General features: G+C 43.4%; 1 protein-coding gene across 18 annotated transcripts in view; it reads left to right on the plus strand.

The window, feature by feature from the left end:
- Positions 1-16610, plus strand: part of MAP7D3 (MAP7 domain containing 3) — a 197071-nt gene that overhangs the window by 138388 nt on the left and 42073 nt on the right. For all 18 annotated transcript variants that reach the window (XM_077490429.1, XM_077490430.1, XM_077490435.1 and 15 more), the window contains one exon: positions 13846-14026. In XM_077490429.1, the coding sequence (XP_077346555.1) occupies positions 13846-14026 (181 nt within the window). The remainder of the gene's footprint in view (positions 1-13845; positions 14027-16610) is intronic.

Genomic DNA, 16610 nt, shown 5'->3' on the forward strand with positions numbered 1-16610 from the left:
GTGCCTGTGATTGGCGGCGCAGATTGGCGGCGCGGATTGGCTGCGGCGCCGTGCGCTGTCAGCTTCCTGAAAGCCAGAACGAGAGGAGAAAAAAGGTAAAGAGAATTACAGATAAAGATAATTAAAGAGAGAGAATATTAAAGAGAGAGAGAATTAAAGAGAGAGAGGAATAAAGAGAATTAAAGAGAATTAAAGAGAGAGAGAATTAAAGAGAGAGAGAATTAAAGAGAGAGAGAATTAAAGAGAGAGAGAGAATTAAAGAGAGAGAGAGAATTAAAGAGAGAGAGAGAATTAAAGCGAGAGAGAGAATTAAAGAGAGAGAGAATTAAAGAGATAATTAAAGAGAGAGAGAGAATTAAAGAGAGAGAGAGAATTAAAGAGAGAGAGAGAATTAAAGAGAGAGAGAGAATTAAAGAGAGAGAGAGAATTAAAGAGAGAGAGAGAGAAATAAAGAGAAAGAGAGAGAGAAAGAGAGAAATAAAGAAAAAGAGAATTAAATAAAGAGAAAGCGAGAAATAAAGAGAAAGAGAATTAAATATATATATCCAAATAACAGCTCATCTTCCCCACACACAGGTGCAAAAGGTAGCAGAATTCTTTCTGGGCGGTGTATTAGTGTATGGGACGAACACGCTTAGACCAAAACCTCTGACACTGCGCTTACATAATATTTTCCCATTCTGGTCAATTTCTAAAATGGCGACTGTAAACAAGAGAAGGAAAGTTGACAGTGAGGGCCGCCGCTTCCAGGACAAGTGGAAAGTGGAATATTTCTTCACTGAAATACGGAATCACTGTGTTTGTCTGATATGCCAAGAGACTGTGGCTGTTTATAAGGAATTTAATGTCAAGAGGCACTACCAGTCATGACATAGCACATATGACAAGCTAACAGGGCGCGACCGCAGTGAAAAGTTGAAGCAACTTGAAGCTGTTTTAATGTCGCAACAGCGATTTTTCACAAGAGCCCGTGAGTCAAATGAAAATGCCACAAAGGCAAGCTATGAGGTGGCAACGTTAATTGCTAAAAATTGCAGATCTTTTGCTGAGGGTGACTTCATCAAAGAATGCGTTATGAAAATGGTGGAGAATATCTGTCCAGAGAAGAAGCAAGAGTTTGCCAACATTTGCCTGGCTCGTAATACTGTAGCACGGAGAATTGAAGAGATTTCATCAGATATTAAGAGACAGTTGACATCCAAAAGGAGCAGATTTTGACTTCTTTTCAATAGCCTGTGATGAAAGCACGGACCTATCTGACACGGCTCAGTTGCTGATTTTTATGAGAGGGGTGGACGATGAAATGAATGTGACTGAACAGCTACTTGACCTCCAGAGTCTTACGGACCAAACAAGAGGAAAAGATTTGTTTGTTTCTGTTAGTTCCGCCATAAATGACATGAAACTGCCTTGGAACAAAGTTACTGGGATTATTACTGATGGGGCACCTGCCATGGCTGGTGAGAGAAGTGGATTAGCAGCCCTAATCTGTAACAAGGTGATTGAAGAAGGAGGCAAAGCTATTAAACTCCACTGTATCATTCATCAACAAGTTCTTTGTGCTAAACATCTCAAATATGACCATGTTATGAAACCGGTGGTGAAGACTATTAATTTTATTCGCTCTAAAGCCCTGTGCCACCGCCAGTTTAAACAGTTTCTACTGGACATCCAGGCTGAATACGAAGATGTTTTATATCACAACGATGTAAGATGGCTCAGTCGGGGGTCTGCTCTGCAGCGTTTCTACTCTCTCAAAAAGGAAATTGGAGAATTCTTGGAAACAAAGGGACAACCGATGCAAGAACTATCTGATCCGATGTGGCTGGCCGATTTGGGGTTTCTAGTTGACATAACCAAGCATCTGAATGTCCTGAACACGAGTCTTCAGGGGAAAGATGCAGCAGTGAACCAGCTTTATTCACACCTCAAAGCCTTTGGAACAAAGCTGCAACTTTTCATAAGGCAGTTGTCACAAGCACAACCCAATCTTATACATTTTTCAGCGTTGCAGGAAATAATGACCAGTTTTCCACAGGACAATATCAGTGCGCAAATGAGCAGATATGCAGCAGACATCACATCTCTGGCTGGGGAGTTTAAACGGCGCTTTCAGGATTTTGCAGCTATTGAAAAGGAGATCAGCCTTTTCTCCTCTCCATTCTCCGTTGACCCCGATGATGCTCCAGATCAGCTGCAGCTTGAGCTCATTGAGCTGCATTGTGACAGCGAGTTACGCAGTCGTCACCAACTACTCTCTCTTGTGAACTTTTATCACCAACTGGATAAAAGCCGGTTTCAAGAGATTCGAACATTGGCTAAGAAAATGCTGAGCTTGTTTGGCTCAACATATATATGTGAGAAGACGTCCTCTGTTATGAACTTTAACAAGAACCGCATGAGGACAAGACTAAGTGACTCTCACCTGCGGGACATTTTGCGCATCAAAACCACTGCCTTTGACCCAGACCTGAGCTATGTGCTGCAGTCCAGATCTCAGTTTCACCCTTCACATTAATGCAGACAAGTTTTCTTTTTCAATTCAGATTAATGTAAAATCTCAGTTAGTATCAGTTGGTCTAAATCAGTTATGACTATATTTCACAAGATGGACACTTGGTTTTATGTTCCTGTTCATATTTTTTTTTTTAGCTTAAAAGTTGACAGACAGCCTTTATTAATGTACTTTAGAATGTTTCTGACATATATTTAAGCTTCCTGGATTTTTTTTTTTCATCCGGCCTTCATATATGAAAGGCAGAGTGATTTAACACCTGTGTAGATTTGTCATCCATGTGACGAAATGAAAAGTATGCCGTTTACAATAAACTTTGGTTAAAAATTGAATTTGCATTTCATTTTAACGGTTCAAAAAAAGTCAGGCAAAATGTTCGGCCCTCATGCATGTTCACTTCATGAAATCCGGCCCTCTTTGAAAAAAGTTTGGACACCCCTGCCCTAGAGAGTAAAATGGTGGTCGTTGCAATAATGTCTGTCACACCATATTTGCACAGCGGACTTACAAGCGCACTTTTTTTGGGGAAAAATAATTCATTTAATAAAAAAAATAAGACAACAGTAAAGTCAGCCCAATTTTTTTTTATATTGTGAAAGATAATGTTACGCCGAGTAAATTGATACCCAACATGTCATGCTTCAAAATTGCGCCCGCTCATGGAATGGCGACAAACTTTTACCCTTTAAAATCTCCATAGGCGACGTTTAAAAAATTCTACAGGTTGCACGTTTTGAGTTACAGAGAAGGTCTAGGGCTAGAATTATTGCTCTCTCTTCCGATCGCAGCGATACCTCACATGTGGGGTTTGAACATTGCTTTCATATATGCGTTCGCTTCTGCACGCAAGCTTGGCGGGACAGGGCACGTTTAAAAAAACATTTTTTTCTTTATTTTATTTTTTTCACTGTTTTTAAAAAAATAAGCGTGTCACTTTTATTCCTATTACAAGGAATGTAAAAATCCCTTGTAATAGAAAAAAGCATGACAGGTCCTCTTATATATGAGATCTGGGGTTAGAGAGACCTCAATCTCATATTTACACTAAAATGCAATTAAAAAAAAAATCGTCATTTGAAAAAAATAAAACAAATAAAATGTCCCTCTAAGAGCTATGGGCAATGACTTGGAGACAGGTGGGGGCTGGGGGCGCTATCTTCCCCTCACTCGTCTCCATGTCAGGCCAGGGACAGGTCCAGATCGCCGTCAAAGACCTGGCTCCTAACTTTTTTAGCTGGCTCCTAGATTCCAAGCAAATGTGTCAACCCCTGATTTAAACATTCTTCCATGGCACCAGGTGCTGCAGCCTCCAGGCAGTTTCGACTGCCTCTGCCGTCGAGGTTCAAGAGGTAAGCTTCAAGGCCAGAAGAAGCCCTGGGGGCAGAAGCATGCAAAACAGAGTCCTGAGGCCTCCTTATGATGGGGCGGCCCCACTCAGTTGAGTGGGGGGGAAGGCTTCTGCAGTTTTCAGGAGCCTGGCGGGAAGAGATCCAAGACAGAGATGAGTCAGCTCCACCCTATCTCTAGGCTACAAGCTAGAGTTTCGGGAGTTTCCACCATTCGTTTTCTAAGATCAACTGTTCCCAGAGACCCGTTAAAAAGGTTGTTATTCCCGGCCTTGGACCTGTTGACGTGACAGGGTGTAATTACAGAAATTCCAACAGAGGAGCTGGGCATGGGTTTTTATTTGAATCTCCTTAGGGTGCCAAAACTGAATGGAGATGTCAGACCCATTCTAGATCTCAAACATCTAAATCAATTTCTAACCATCAGAGAGGAGAATTTCTAGCATCAATAGACATTAGATAGATAGACAATTTGCCATGCTCGCCAGAAATTTCTGCAATTTGAGGTGAAACAGCACCATTTTCAGTTTATGGCCTTGCCCTTCAGGTTAATCACTGCCCCACAGGTGTTCACAAAAATTCTGGCCCCGGTATTAGCAAGATTAAGGAACCAGGGTATATCAGTAATGGCATACCTAGATGGATGCCAGCCTCTTGGGCTGGGGAGCAGTTCTGGAGGAGGCCACTGTCCAGGGGAAGTGGTCAGAGACCGAAAAAGCCTTGTCCATCAGCATTCTAGAAATTCAGGCAGCGCGTCTGGCTCTGATATCCTGGACTTTCAGGTTGCAGGGTATTCTTGTCAGGATACAATGCCACAGCTGTGGCTTGTATCAACCACCAAGTGGTTATGAGGAGTCAAGCGGCCCACAGGGAGGTGGACCATATTCTGACATGGGCAGAGAAGCATGTGCCTTTTCTGTCTGCAATCTTCATTCCGGGAGTGGAGAATTGGCAGATGGACTGCTTGAGCCACTAACAATTGTCCCCGGGGGAATGGTCCCTGCATCCCAAGTGTTTTTTCAGCCATATGCCAAAAGTGGGGTACCCCGAACATATATCTGTTGGTGTCCAGGTTCAACAAGACTTTGGGCAGCTTTGTGTCAATGACAAGGGATCTGCATACCGCAGCTTCTACGCAGGCTCAGGGAGGAAGGGAAGCCGGTGATACTGGTAGCTCAGCCCTGCCCTGGCCCAGAAGATCCTGGTATGCAGAGATCATAAGGTTGGCAGTAGGGAAACAATCGACTCTTCCATCCTGTCCAGACCTGCTTTCGTAAGTACCAGTGTTCCATCCTGCCTTACAAGTTTAACGGTTTGGCTTTTGAAGCTTAAATTTTAAAGGATTGGGGGCTTTCGGGCTCAGTGGTGACTACCCTGATTAATTCTAGGCCCATTTATTATAGAATATGGAGGTCCTTCCTATATTTCCTGGTGTGAAGCCAAAAGATGGCATCCTCAAAAGTATGTCATAGGAAGAATTCTTGCCTTCCTACAATTCGGGATAGAAATGAAGTTAGCCTGGAGTATCATCAAGGCCTTGTCAGTATTTTTTTAAAGGCTGCTTGCTTCGCATTCTTTGATCCGGGCCTTTATACAAGGGTTAACTTGTATAACTCTGCCAGTCATGCCGCCATTTTGCCCATGGGATTTGAATCTAGTTTGCACCATATTCCCTTGATTCTTTTGACAAGGAATTTTTTTTTTTTGGTTGCAGTAACCTCGGCAAGGAGAGTGTCCGAATTGGCAGCTTTTTCCTGTAAAGAGCCATACTTCATTATTCATAAAGACAAGGTAGTGTTGAGTCCTTATCCAACCTTTCTGCCTAAGGTTGTCCCAGTTTTCACTTGAACCAAGATGTCTCCCTGCCTTTTTTTTTTTTCCCCCAGAACCTCGCTCCGCGGAAGAAAATTGTTGCAATCTCTCGATGTGGTGAGAGCTGTCAGGATCTATGTGAAGGTGACGACAACTCAGATGCGGAAGTCTGATGCTTTGTGCTGCCAGAGGGGCCCAGAAAAGGGCAGGCAGCATCAAAATCGACTATTTCACAGTTGGTTCGTGGTTATAATTCAGGCTTATGGATTGAAAAGAAGGGTTCCAATTAGATTGCACTCTACCAGGGGAGTGAGTGCTTCATGGGCAGTGCGTCACCAGGCCTCTGTGGCTCAGATTTGCAAGGTCGCGACTGGGTTGTCAGTGCATACATTTACTAAATTTTACCAGATGGATGTAGGACGGCAGGAGGATGCCACTTCTGGGCACAGTGTACTGCAGGCAGCAGTATAGGTCCTCACATTTGATGGTGGCCTGCTCTGATCTGTGTCTCCCTCCCCTCAAGGGCATTGCTTTGGGGCATCCCACATACTAAATATTATGGCTGCTCTGTGTCCCACGATGTACAATAAAAAAAAAATAGGATTTTTAATACAGATTACCTGTAAAATCCTTTTCTTGCAGTACATCACGGGACACAGAGGTCCCTCCCCTCTTGTTGGGATATACAATGCTTTGCTACAAAACTGAGGTGCTTCCTGTACGAGAGGGGGACTTCCTGTCTTTTGGGTGTGCCAGTGTCTATTCACCTATAGGTGGAGTATAACCAACATAGTAATTACTATGGCTGCTCTGTCTCATGATGTACTCCAAGAAAAGGAATTTACAGGTAAGCTTCATTAAAAATCCTATTATTCCTTTTCATATTTGAATTATTTCTTGTCTACACCAAATCATTTGCATGACATTGACGTTTGTAAACTTACTATCTTAATCATATAGTACAGGACACAGGTATCTACTTGTATTATGTATACAGTATGTACACATATACTTTATATTCGTACCTTCAGGTGGTTTAACACTGGCAAGCTTTTGAGGACATACCATCCCTATATCCCACTCCGTGAATCCTCAATTTCTTGCTAGTGTTTGTAGGTGATAGACTAATTCTCCCCTTCGGAGCTTCACTTCACAAGCTTCACTACTATGAATTTTTATTTTTCAAAACAATTCTTCAGTCAACTTGACTGCCTTCAGTAGCAGTGTATCTGGAACGTTGCAACCTCGGAAAAATCTTACAGTACCAGGACCCCACGCTGTGAGGATAACCTATAATAGATTAGCAAACAGCTTGACTTGTAAAAACGAAGCTGTGAAAGCATTTCCCTTCTGTGGAGGGGGTGTGTGCCTTTTCTCCAATATGCTATCACACAAAGTATGTCATAACGACATGCCTACTGCTGAATGAGGAAGTGAAAATTCTTACCCGATGTAGAAATTCTAAAGAATACAGCAAGATGAAGACAGCAGATGATATAAAGGATTTATATAGCACCGACAGTTTACGCAGCGTTTTACAACATTGGGGTAGACCTTACAATACAATACAATTCAAGACGGGGAATCAGAGGGCCCTGCTCGTTGGAGCTTACAATCTAGGAGGAAGGGTCAAGTTATACAAAAGGATAATAGCTGTGGGGGATGAGCTAACGGAGAAAATAGTGCAGTTGTTAGATGGAGGCAGGATAGGCTTCTCTGAAGAGAAAACTTTTCAGGGATCGCCTAAAAGTGGATAAATTTGGAGACAGTCTGACAGATTGGGGTAGTGAGTTCCAGAGGATGGGCGAGGCTCGGGAGAAGTCCTGGAGATGGATATGGCAGGAGGTGATGAGGGAGCTAGAGAGCAGGAGGTCTTGGGAGGAACGAAGTGGGCGATTAGGTTGGTATTTTGGGACTAGGCTAGGGATCTAGCTGGGGGCACAGTTGTGGATGGCTTTGTAAGTGTTAGTATTTTGATTTTAATTTGTTTGGCAAGTGGCAGCCAATGGAGGGATTGGCAGAGAGGGGTAGCAGACACTGTGCAGTTTGTAAGGTGTATGAGTCTGGCAGCAGCATTCATGATGGACTGAAGGGGGGGGATAGTCTATTTAAAGGTGAGCTAATGAGGAGGGAGTTGCAGTAGTCAAGGCGAGAGATAACCAGGGAGTAAATCAGGAGCTTTGAGGTTTCATTGGTTAGAAAGGGACGTAGTTTAGAGATGTTTCGGAGGTTGAGGCGGCAAGCTTTGGAAAGCGATTGGATGTGGGGCTGAAAGGAGAGTTCAGAGTCCAGGATAACACCTAGCACCCTGACATGGGGGGATGGGTGCATGGTTGTGCCATTACTCTTGACAGAGAAGTCCGGAGAAGAGGCTCATGGGGAAGGAAATATTATAAGTTCGGTTTTGGACAAGTTGAGTTTGAGGACGTGTTGTGACATCCATATAGATATGTCTGTTAGTAAGTTGGTGATGTGTGAGGTGACCAAGGGAGTAAAGTTTTTTTGAGGAGAGGGTGGTCAACCGTGTCAAAGGCAACTGAAAGGTCCAGAAGTAGGAGTATGGAATAGTGTCTGTTGGTTTTTGCGGTTAGTAGGTCATTTTGTGAGTTTTAAAAGAGCAGTTTCTTTTGAGGGCGAAATTCAGATTGAAGGGGATCAAGAAGGTTGTTTTTAATGAGGTAGTCACTCAGTTGGTTGTAAACCAGCCGTTCAAGGACTTAAGAGGAAAATGGGAGCAAGGAGATAGGGCGTAGATTGTTGAGATTGGTAGGGTCCAAGGATGGCTTTTTAAGTATGGGGGTGACCAGTGCATGTTTTAGAGCATTGGGGAAAATCCCAGAAGTGAGGGAGGGATTGAAGATGTGAGTTAGAGAGTGTAGGATAGAGTCAGATGGTGACCGTAGTGTTTGAGAGGGAATAGGATCCAGGGGGCAGGTGGTTAGGTGGGCGTTAGAAAGCAGTTTAGCAACTTCATTTGTAGTAGCAGTTTTGAATAAGGGGAGCGTTGAGAGTACCTGTTTTAGTGAAGTCTTAACTTGGGGGAGATACCTGTACAGTGGAGATTTCATCACGGATTGTATCAATCTTGTTTTTGAAGGGATTAGCAATCTCCTGGGCAGGACGAGAAGGTGTTAATAAGAGTTGTAAAATAGGTCTGCTTGGCAGCGTGGAGGAAAGGCAAGTATTTTTGGAGGGCAGATTTGTATTGGTTGAAGTGTTTGAGAGACTTTGTCTTGTGCCACAGACGCTCGAGAGCCCGACTACGTTTTCTGAGAATTCTAGTGTCATCTGTTTGCCAGGGTTGTAGGGGTCTAGGCCTGATTCTGTGTGTAGTGAGGGGAGCGAGCTTGTCCAGGGTGGAGGACAGGGATTTATTGTAGATGGAAGTGGCTTGGTTGGGGCAGGACAGAGGAGAGATTTTGTCATAGAGGTGGTCAGCAGCAGAATACAGTAGAGAAGAGTTGAAGTTGCGAAAGTTTATACGGGTGATGGTTAGGCGATTGGAGGGAAAGGTGTTGGAAGACAGGTAGAGAGAGAAACTAATTAGGTGATGGTCGGAAAGAGGAAAAGGATTATTTGAGAAGCTGCATGGAGTGCAAAGATGGGAGATTACAAGGTCAAGGATGTTGCCATCAGAATGAGTAGATGCCTGTACCCATTGCTTCAGGTCAAATGAAGAGGTTAGACTAAGAAGTTTAGAAGTAGCAGGAGTGTTTGTATTAGCAGGGATGTTGAAATCACCGAGAAGGATTTTTGGAATTTCTGAAGACAGAAAGTAGGGTAGCCAGGCAGAGAACTCATCAAGGAAAGTTGATAATGGTCCAGGGGGCCGGTAGATCACAGCAATTCTTAGGGAAGTAGGAGAGAATAGACGTATACAGTAAGATATACATGTAAAACTTATGTAGGGAGATTTGTTTTATCCCTCTGTATTATCTGAGGCTGTTCACTTCACTGGGTATATGTGAGGGTTTACATCCACTTTAATTCAGTCATGTTTATCCAGAGACCAAAAACGCTCCTGCCTCTTCTACTGCCAGTTTTAAATCCAAGTCCTAACTTGATATGCCAGTCTGTGATGATGCAAAATCAGGACAGTGAAGACAACATTGAAGTAGTCCTGGAGCAACCGGCAAAAGATTTCTCTCCCCCCAGGTGTTCAATTTATTGAAAAAGAAGCTTTTTGCAATATGCTTGCTAATTTTGAAAGGCTCTTTGCCCTGGAAGTCCCAGCCCCGCAACCAGCTCTTGCTGCTATTTCAGAATGTCAAACCACAGCTAACTGGAGAGGCACAATGAATAACCAACATAACCCTGTTTTTTCAGGATTGTGCATTGGCTTTGCAATTAGTTTCTTCTATCTGCTCTTCTTTTTGCACAGTTGCCTTGTAGCACATCAGGAGACAGATATCAAGAATGGCTCCTTTTTCTCTGTTCATATGCAAAGCTGAACCTGCATGCAAGAAAAATAAGCATATGCCTTTCAAGGAAGACGTCTGTGAGGCACTTGACCAGTTCATCAAAGAAGTCACAGTTAAAGTTCTTTTACTTCCTCAGAGAAGGGTGATAAAACCATCTTTTTCAGGTGCTTCTACCTCCTCTAAACAGATTACCTACTTCCAGGCTTCAACTTCAAAATATAAGTTTAGCCGTTGAGACACAAGGCCTAAAAACGCCATCAAGCCCTCTCCAAAGTCCTCTTCACAATGAACAGGCACTCTCTCTGAGGACAGAGAGATTTGCAAAAGGCCCTACACCACCTCTTTTCCCAGGTAGTTCTACCAGTACCGCCACAGCACAGGTTCATGGGATTTTACTAAAACCAAAGTCCAACTGAGGTATCTGTCCTATTCTGGACTTAAACTCCCTCTGCAAAGTCCTTTACCCAGGATGTAAACAAAACATCTGGCACTCTTCCTGTCTCCTCTAAGAGCTCGGAGGACAGTAGAGCTATATAACCTTATCCTGAAGGAATCGTCGTCTTCATATCTTCCAGGAAATAGCCAAGACTTGTGTAGTTGGCTACAGGGTGCTATATAGGTTCAGGGCTGTTGTCCATCCCTGTGGAGCCCAGAACCTGAAAACTCCCTCTGGTATGCCCACTGTGACCCTCACTCATAGCAATGGCAGAAACCAAGACGGGGATCCATAGCAAAAGCCCAGGCAAACATTTGCTCTGCCGAAGGCCTGCACAACACTTGACCTCAGAGTGACATTGCTTCCCTTGCATCAGGGCAGGACATGATTTTAATACTGTTCTATGCATCTGACTCTAGTTCTATCTCAGGAATGCAAAAAGCAAGTCTTCCTGACCAAGGCAGACTTTTCTGCAACAATGTAAGGTCACAATTCCTCAGGCAAAAAATGCCAAGCTCCATCTCCAGCTTTACTGTTTCTACCTGACTTCCGATCCTGATATGTCCACTCTAGAAGAGGCAGATGGACGAGGCCATAGATTTATGACCCCCCCCCCAGCGCGGCTCTCCTACACTTGATGTTATGGCTTCATGCAAAATGCTTGCCACTATGTATATTGTCACCTCTGCTGTGTGCAAAAATCTTGGCATTATCGCACTTGCTTCTCCTGTCTAGCCATGCCCCTTTGGGTACAAAGAGACCTTAATCTAAAAAGATACAAACAGAATGGCCAATTTATGAGGACTTCTTCAATCCAGTAAAGGTGTTCACACCACCGTAAATCATTGCCAAGCTGTTTCAGTGGAAAGATTTCACTAAAAAGTAGATCCTGACTGCTCAGTCTTAAACATCTCACTGTACCAACTGTTCATTCATTTTAAGATTCTGTGGATAAGAAGTTTGAGATGCTCTTAAAGGCTCTCTCTCTACACTTGCATGCCCACCTCTGCAACCAGCTTTTGCTACAATTTTGTGTCTGCCAAACTGTAGATAACTGTAATAGGGCAAATGACTAACCAAAACAATCTTGTAGTCCAGGATCATACTTTAGGTGAGCAGTTACAGTAGTTAACCCTCTGCCAATATATTTTGTGGATGCCCTAGTAATGACGCAAATGTCCAAAATTATGCTTATTTTCTTTCACATGCGCAGAATCTTGTGGCTCAAAGTCTGGTCAGCTCTGCTTATAAAAGACTACTCGTAAATATGCTCTTAAATTTGCTTTGCCAAAAAGACATCCTCCAAAAATGTCACAGGAGGAAAGGTACTTAGAATTCAGGGTCTCATATGGTAGCCTCTTTCAAGACTGTTCCATTCAGCCAATATCACACCTTGCCAACACAACATCATATTGGCATGGAACAAACATGTCCCTCTCAACCTGCCCATGCTCCTGTCCCACCAACAAAGCAATTTCCTAGTTTGGCGAATCTACAGCTCAGCCTGCAGAATGGGAAGTCTCTTCCTACCTATATATCACTGGAAAGTGATAATGAGAAATGGCAGTCTTTTTCAGGCTGGGGGAGTAGTTTTTGAGTCCCTCACAGTTCAGGAAGCATGGTCCATCACTGCTTGGATTCAGGGGAATGGGCCATTTATCCTGACATCTTCAACCTGATATGTCGGATTATCTGTAACCCTGATGTGGATATCCTGACCTCTAGATTCACCAGTGTTACCTCTGTGGCCAGGATCAAGGAACCCTAGCAATGACCTTGCATGCCTTGATAATTCCTCACCGGTCTTAGTTCAAGCAAATCTATGCCTTGCCTCCTGTGCAAATTCTCATCTTCTGAGTTGCACCAGACTGACTCAGAAGAATTTTGTACACAGGCATACATGGACCATTGGGCGACAACATCTGGTCTCTTCCCAGTGGCCCAAACCTGTTGTCCAGTGTCTCAGTCATTGGCTTCAATGGTATGGCGGCTGAAGTCCAGGTCTTGAATGACAGTGGGGTCTCTATATCTGTCATTTCTTCTTTTCTAAAATCAAGAGGAGCCCATTCAGGAGAGATTTCCTATCATACCTGTAGTTTTTTTTTGCCAGGTATGAGCACGGGCACCTCAATCCCAGAGGTTACCTTGTGCTTCACATTTTTGGCCTTCCTACAACCAGGTATTGACCAGCACTCTAAAAGATCAGGTTTCGGTTTTATTCATTCTTTTTCAAAACCCTCTGACTTTCCTCTCTATGGTCAAAACCTTTATTCTAGGCATATCCGCCAGATCAGTGGACATTTTCCAGAGCATTCTGGCACCAGAACTCTGTTTCCCAGCTTTGTAAGGCTTACACCTGGTCTTCTGTTCCTACTTTTTCAAAGTCCTAACAAATAGATTGCCAATCTTCTGCAGATTCGCAGTTCTTGCTGTGCCAATCTGAAGTTGGGATGTTTGACCCTTGTTGTGCCAGATGGCACGGTTCGGTTTGCCTAGTTGCCCACCCTCTGCATTCATTGCTTGGGGACATCCCAGGGTCTATGAATATTAGGCTTGTTTCCTATATTGTACAGTTAAGAGAAGTCTTGACTTGCCTGTAAATTTCATATCTTGGAGTACATTACAAGATGCATGTCGCAGGGGGCCAGGAGAGACACCAGAGGATAGCCAGAGCAGTGTTGTATACACTGCCCAGTATATAGGGCATTTAGAGAGGACTCTTTCTTTCTTTTTCTTTCTTTTTCTTTCTTTTTCTTTCTTTTTCTTTCTTTTTCTTTCTTTTTCTTTCTTTTTCTTTCTTTCTTTCTTTCACACATATTCACTTTGCCCTTTGCCTGCTGTGTCACAGGATTCAGAGCCTGTCTTCTGGGCTACAGTGGTGCAGAAAAGAGGTTTCAAGCAGAATCGTTGTAGGAATCGCAGCTTGTAGGCAGCAAGTTATCAATTGAAGGAATGAGCAGAGGAGAAACTGCAAATCATGCTGGGTGGATACAGCATTGGTCAGATGCTTCATCTGTTCCCCGTCACCTCTGCACTGAGAAGCGAGTGATCGAACCGAGAGAACCAACATCGCTGATGGCTCGGTTCTCACAGATCACTGAGAGGAGACCTGCTGACTGTCAGCAGCTTTCCTCACTGCTCCTCCACGCTCATTGGAGAGGGGAGTGGCCGTCCCAGTCTCAGTGGCTCGCTGAGATAGGCATCAGTCCAGGCACCTGGTGTTAAAGTTGTAAGAGGTTTCACTTCTTTTAACCATGTTGCCTTTTCCTGTGCATGGATACTTGGACAATTAGCAATGCATGTTTTGTTTTATAGAGTAAAACAGGAAGAAATGGCTCACAAAGCTGAAGAGGAGAGACAGAGACTGAAAGAAGAAGAAAAATTACTTGAAGAAAGAAGAAAACTAGAGAAAGAGGAAGAAGAAAGAAAAGCTCAGGAAGAAAAACTGTGCAGAGAACTAGAAGAACAGGAGAAATTAGCAGAGCTTCAGTTACAGGTATTTGGGATTCTCTGTAAAATGTATTACTCTTGGAAAGTTGGTATAAACGATACTTGGAACTTATCATCACATCTGCTGTTTGCTTGACAGTTTATTAGCAAAACATGTTACAACTAGCAGGCGGGTTTGGGGTTTGTAAGGGTTATGATCCTGGTTGATGTGCAGCATGCTGTATGGCCATGGTCTATTCTGCAAATGGCTACATTTTGTTAGGTCTGTAATGTATGTATCATTTTGTGCCATTTTTGAAATTATTATGTTATTCATTTATTACAGATGTATAGCGCTGACAGTTTATGCAGCATTTACATATTGTACATTCACATAGTCTCCCTATCTCACATGCGTGCATACTTAAACAAGACCAATTGAGATAGGCGCCAATTAACCAAACGGTGTGTCTTTCGAGAGTTAGAGGAAACCAGAGTACCCAGAGAAAAATCCATGCAAGCTCAAGAAGAATGATACAAAAAAGATGCCACTTGCTACCATCTATAGCTGGTTATCGCAGGAAAAAGCATTGGAAGGCTCACAATAGGTACAAACAAGGCCATGGATCAATCCAAGGGAAAAACCAAGCTTAACTTACCACCAGCCCCCAGACAACCAAATAACCTAACAGTATGCGTTAAAAGCAGGGGTTTAGTCTGCATACATTTGCAGATGCATGTGTAAGCCACAGAGCCTTGTCAAGGCACCCTGGTATCTATGGTCCCTAACACTAATTTAGAACTGCCCCCACAGTGGAAGCACATGCATATTCTGATGGATAGGGGAGTGCAGGTGGACTGAAGGGGAGCCACCCCTTAAAGGTACAGGGGCACACTGAACACCCAGCATATAGCACAATGGCTGCAAAGGTGTCAGTGCGTTGCCTGACCAAAAAACACAACAGAAAAATACGGCACTTGCCCCCATCTGTAGCTGGCTATCACAGTAAGAAGCATATGTGCAAATGTGTGCAGACTAAACCCCTGCTTTTAACACTTGCTGTTAGGTTCTTTGGTTGTCTGCGGTCTGGTGGTAAGCTTGATTTGTTTCCCTTGGGTTTATCCTTGGCCTTGTTTGTAAGCTCAAGGAGAACATGCGGGCAGTATCTTGGTTGGGAATAGAAGTGTGGACCCTGATGCTGCAAGGCAAGAGTGCTAACTAATTGGTTCATAATGTATATAGGATTACAACTTTATATGCACATTATAAAAATATTTAAGTAAGCCCACCATCAGAAAAAAAAACACGAAAACATATACCTTTGCCACATCCGCTAGACTGCTGTGTTTTTTGTTCTAACATGCCTTTTAAGTCACCGTTTCCATGATGGAAAATAGTTTGTCTTAAATTTCTGCTGAGGCGACTTGCAATGTGTCATAGATGTGGATGCACAGCTCCTGTTAAAGTGGAAGTCCATGCAAAAACTAAAGTTCCTGCATCTATAGACACCAGGGATCTAACACTAACCTTTCTATCCCTGTAAAGAAAAAATTGAGTATACATACCTTTTTGGAAGCCGATCTGACCTGCTCCGACCGTCTACCACGCTGAGCTGTCATCTGCGGCTTCGCTGTAGATATGGGTGCAAAGGAGACGGACAACGGAATCCCCATAGTAACTCTCTGGGTGACGTCACTTCCCATTAATTTCACAGCTGTTATCAGCCGTGTCCTCTGCAGAGCTTCCGCCACTGGAGATCGGGGTGGAGCGGGTTAAGCTCCGGATGGCTTGGATCATTACAGTAGGGGAAAATACGCTGTGTGCACCCATCTTCCTGGAGCTGCCATTTTTCAAACAGGGTGGGGTGTGAGGGGTAGACGCAGCATATAGGGAAGCAGATGTAGAGGTCGACCGATATGGGTTTTTCTCTGGCCGATGCCGATGCCGATATTTAGAAATCATGGCGGCCGATAGCCGATATATGATGCCGATTTTTTTGGGCCGATATGTTAGGCCGATTTTATTTATTTTTAATCCCCCTTGATCTAACACACCTTTCCCATTGGGGCGTTTTTCAGGCGCTTTTGGGCTAAAAATAGCGCCTGTAAAGTGCCTGCAAAATGGCTCCCCTGCAGTCTGTGTGAAAGACAGTGCTTTCACACTGAGGCGATGCGCTGGCAGGATCTTAAAAAAAAAAAAGTCCTGCAAGCAGCACGTTTGGAGTGGTGTATACCGCTCCTCCACCACTCCTGCCCATTGATATGAATGGGCACCACTGCCGAAGCGCATGCAATGCGATTTGGCAGCGGTGCTTCATGGGTGCATTTAACCTCTTCCTTGGCCGCTAGCTGGGTTATATGTGCCCCACTAGCAGCCAAATAGCACCGCTAAAATGATGGTAAAGAGCCGCTAAAACGTGCGTTTTACCATCAACGCCTGCTCGCTCCAGTGTGAAAGCAGTCTTCATAAGTGATACAGAAAATTTCTTACACTTAAACATTTATTAAACAAAACAATCAGTTTACTTGTATGTATGATCTAGCTAAAAAAAAAAAAAAAAAACTATATATTAAATAAAAACAGGTAGTCAAAACTTTTGGACAAAAAAAAAAAGGGGCTAACTTTACTGTTTTTATTTTATTTTTATTTT

The sequence above is a fragment of the Lithobates pipiens genome, unplaced genomic scaffold (genome assembly GCF_037356315.1).
Source record: "Lithobates pipiens isolate NorthernLeopardFrog02 unplaced genomic scaffold, aLitPip1_a1.2 Scaffold_1, whole genome shotgun sequence".
Lineage (NCBI taxonomy): Eukaryota > Metazoa > Chordata > Amphibia > Anura > Ranidae > Lithobates > Lithobates pipiens.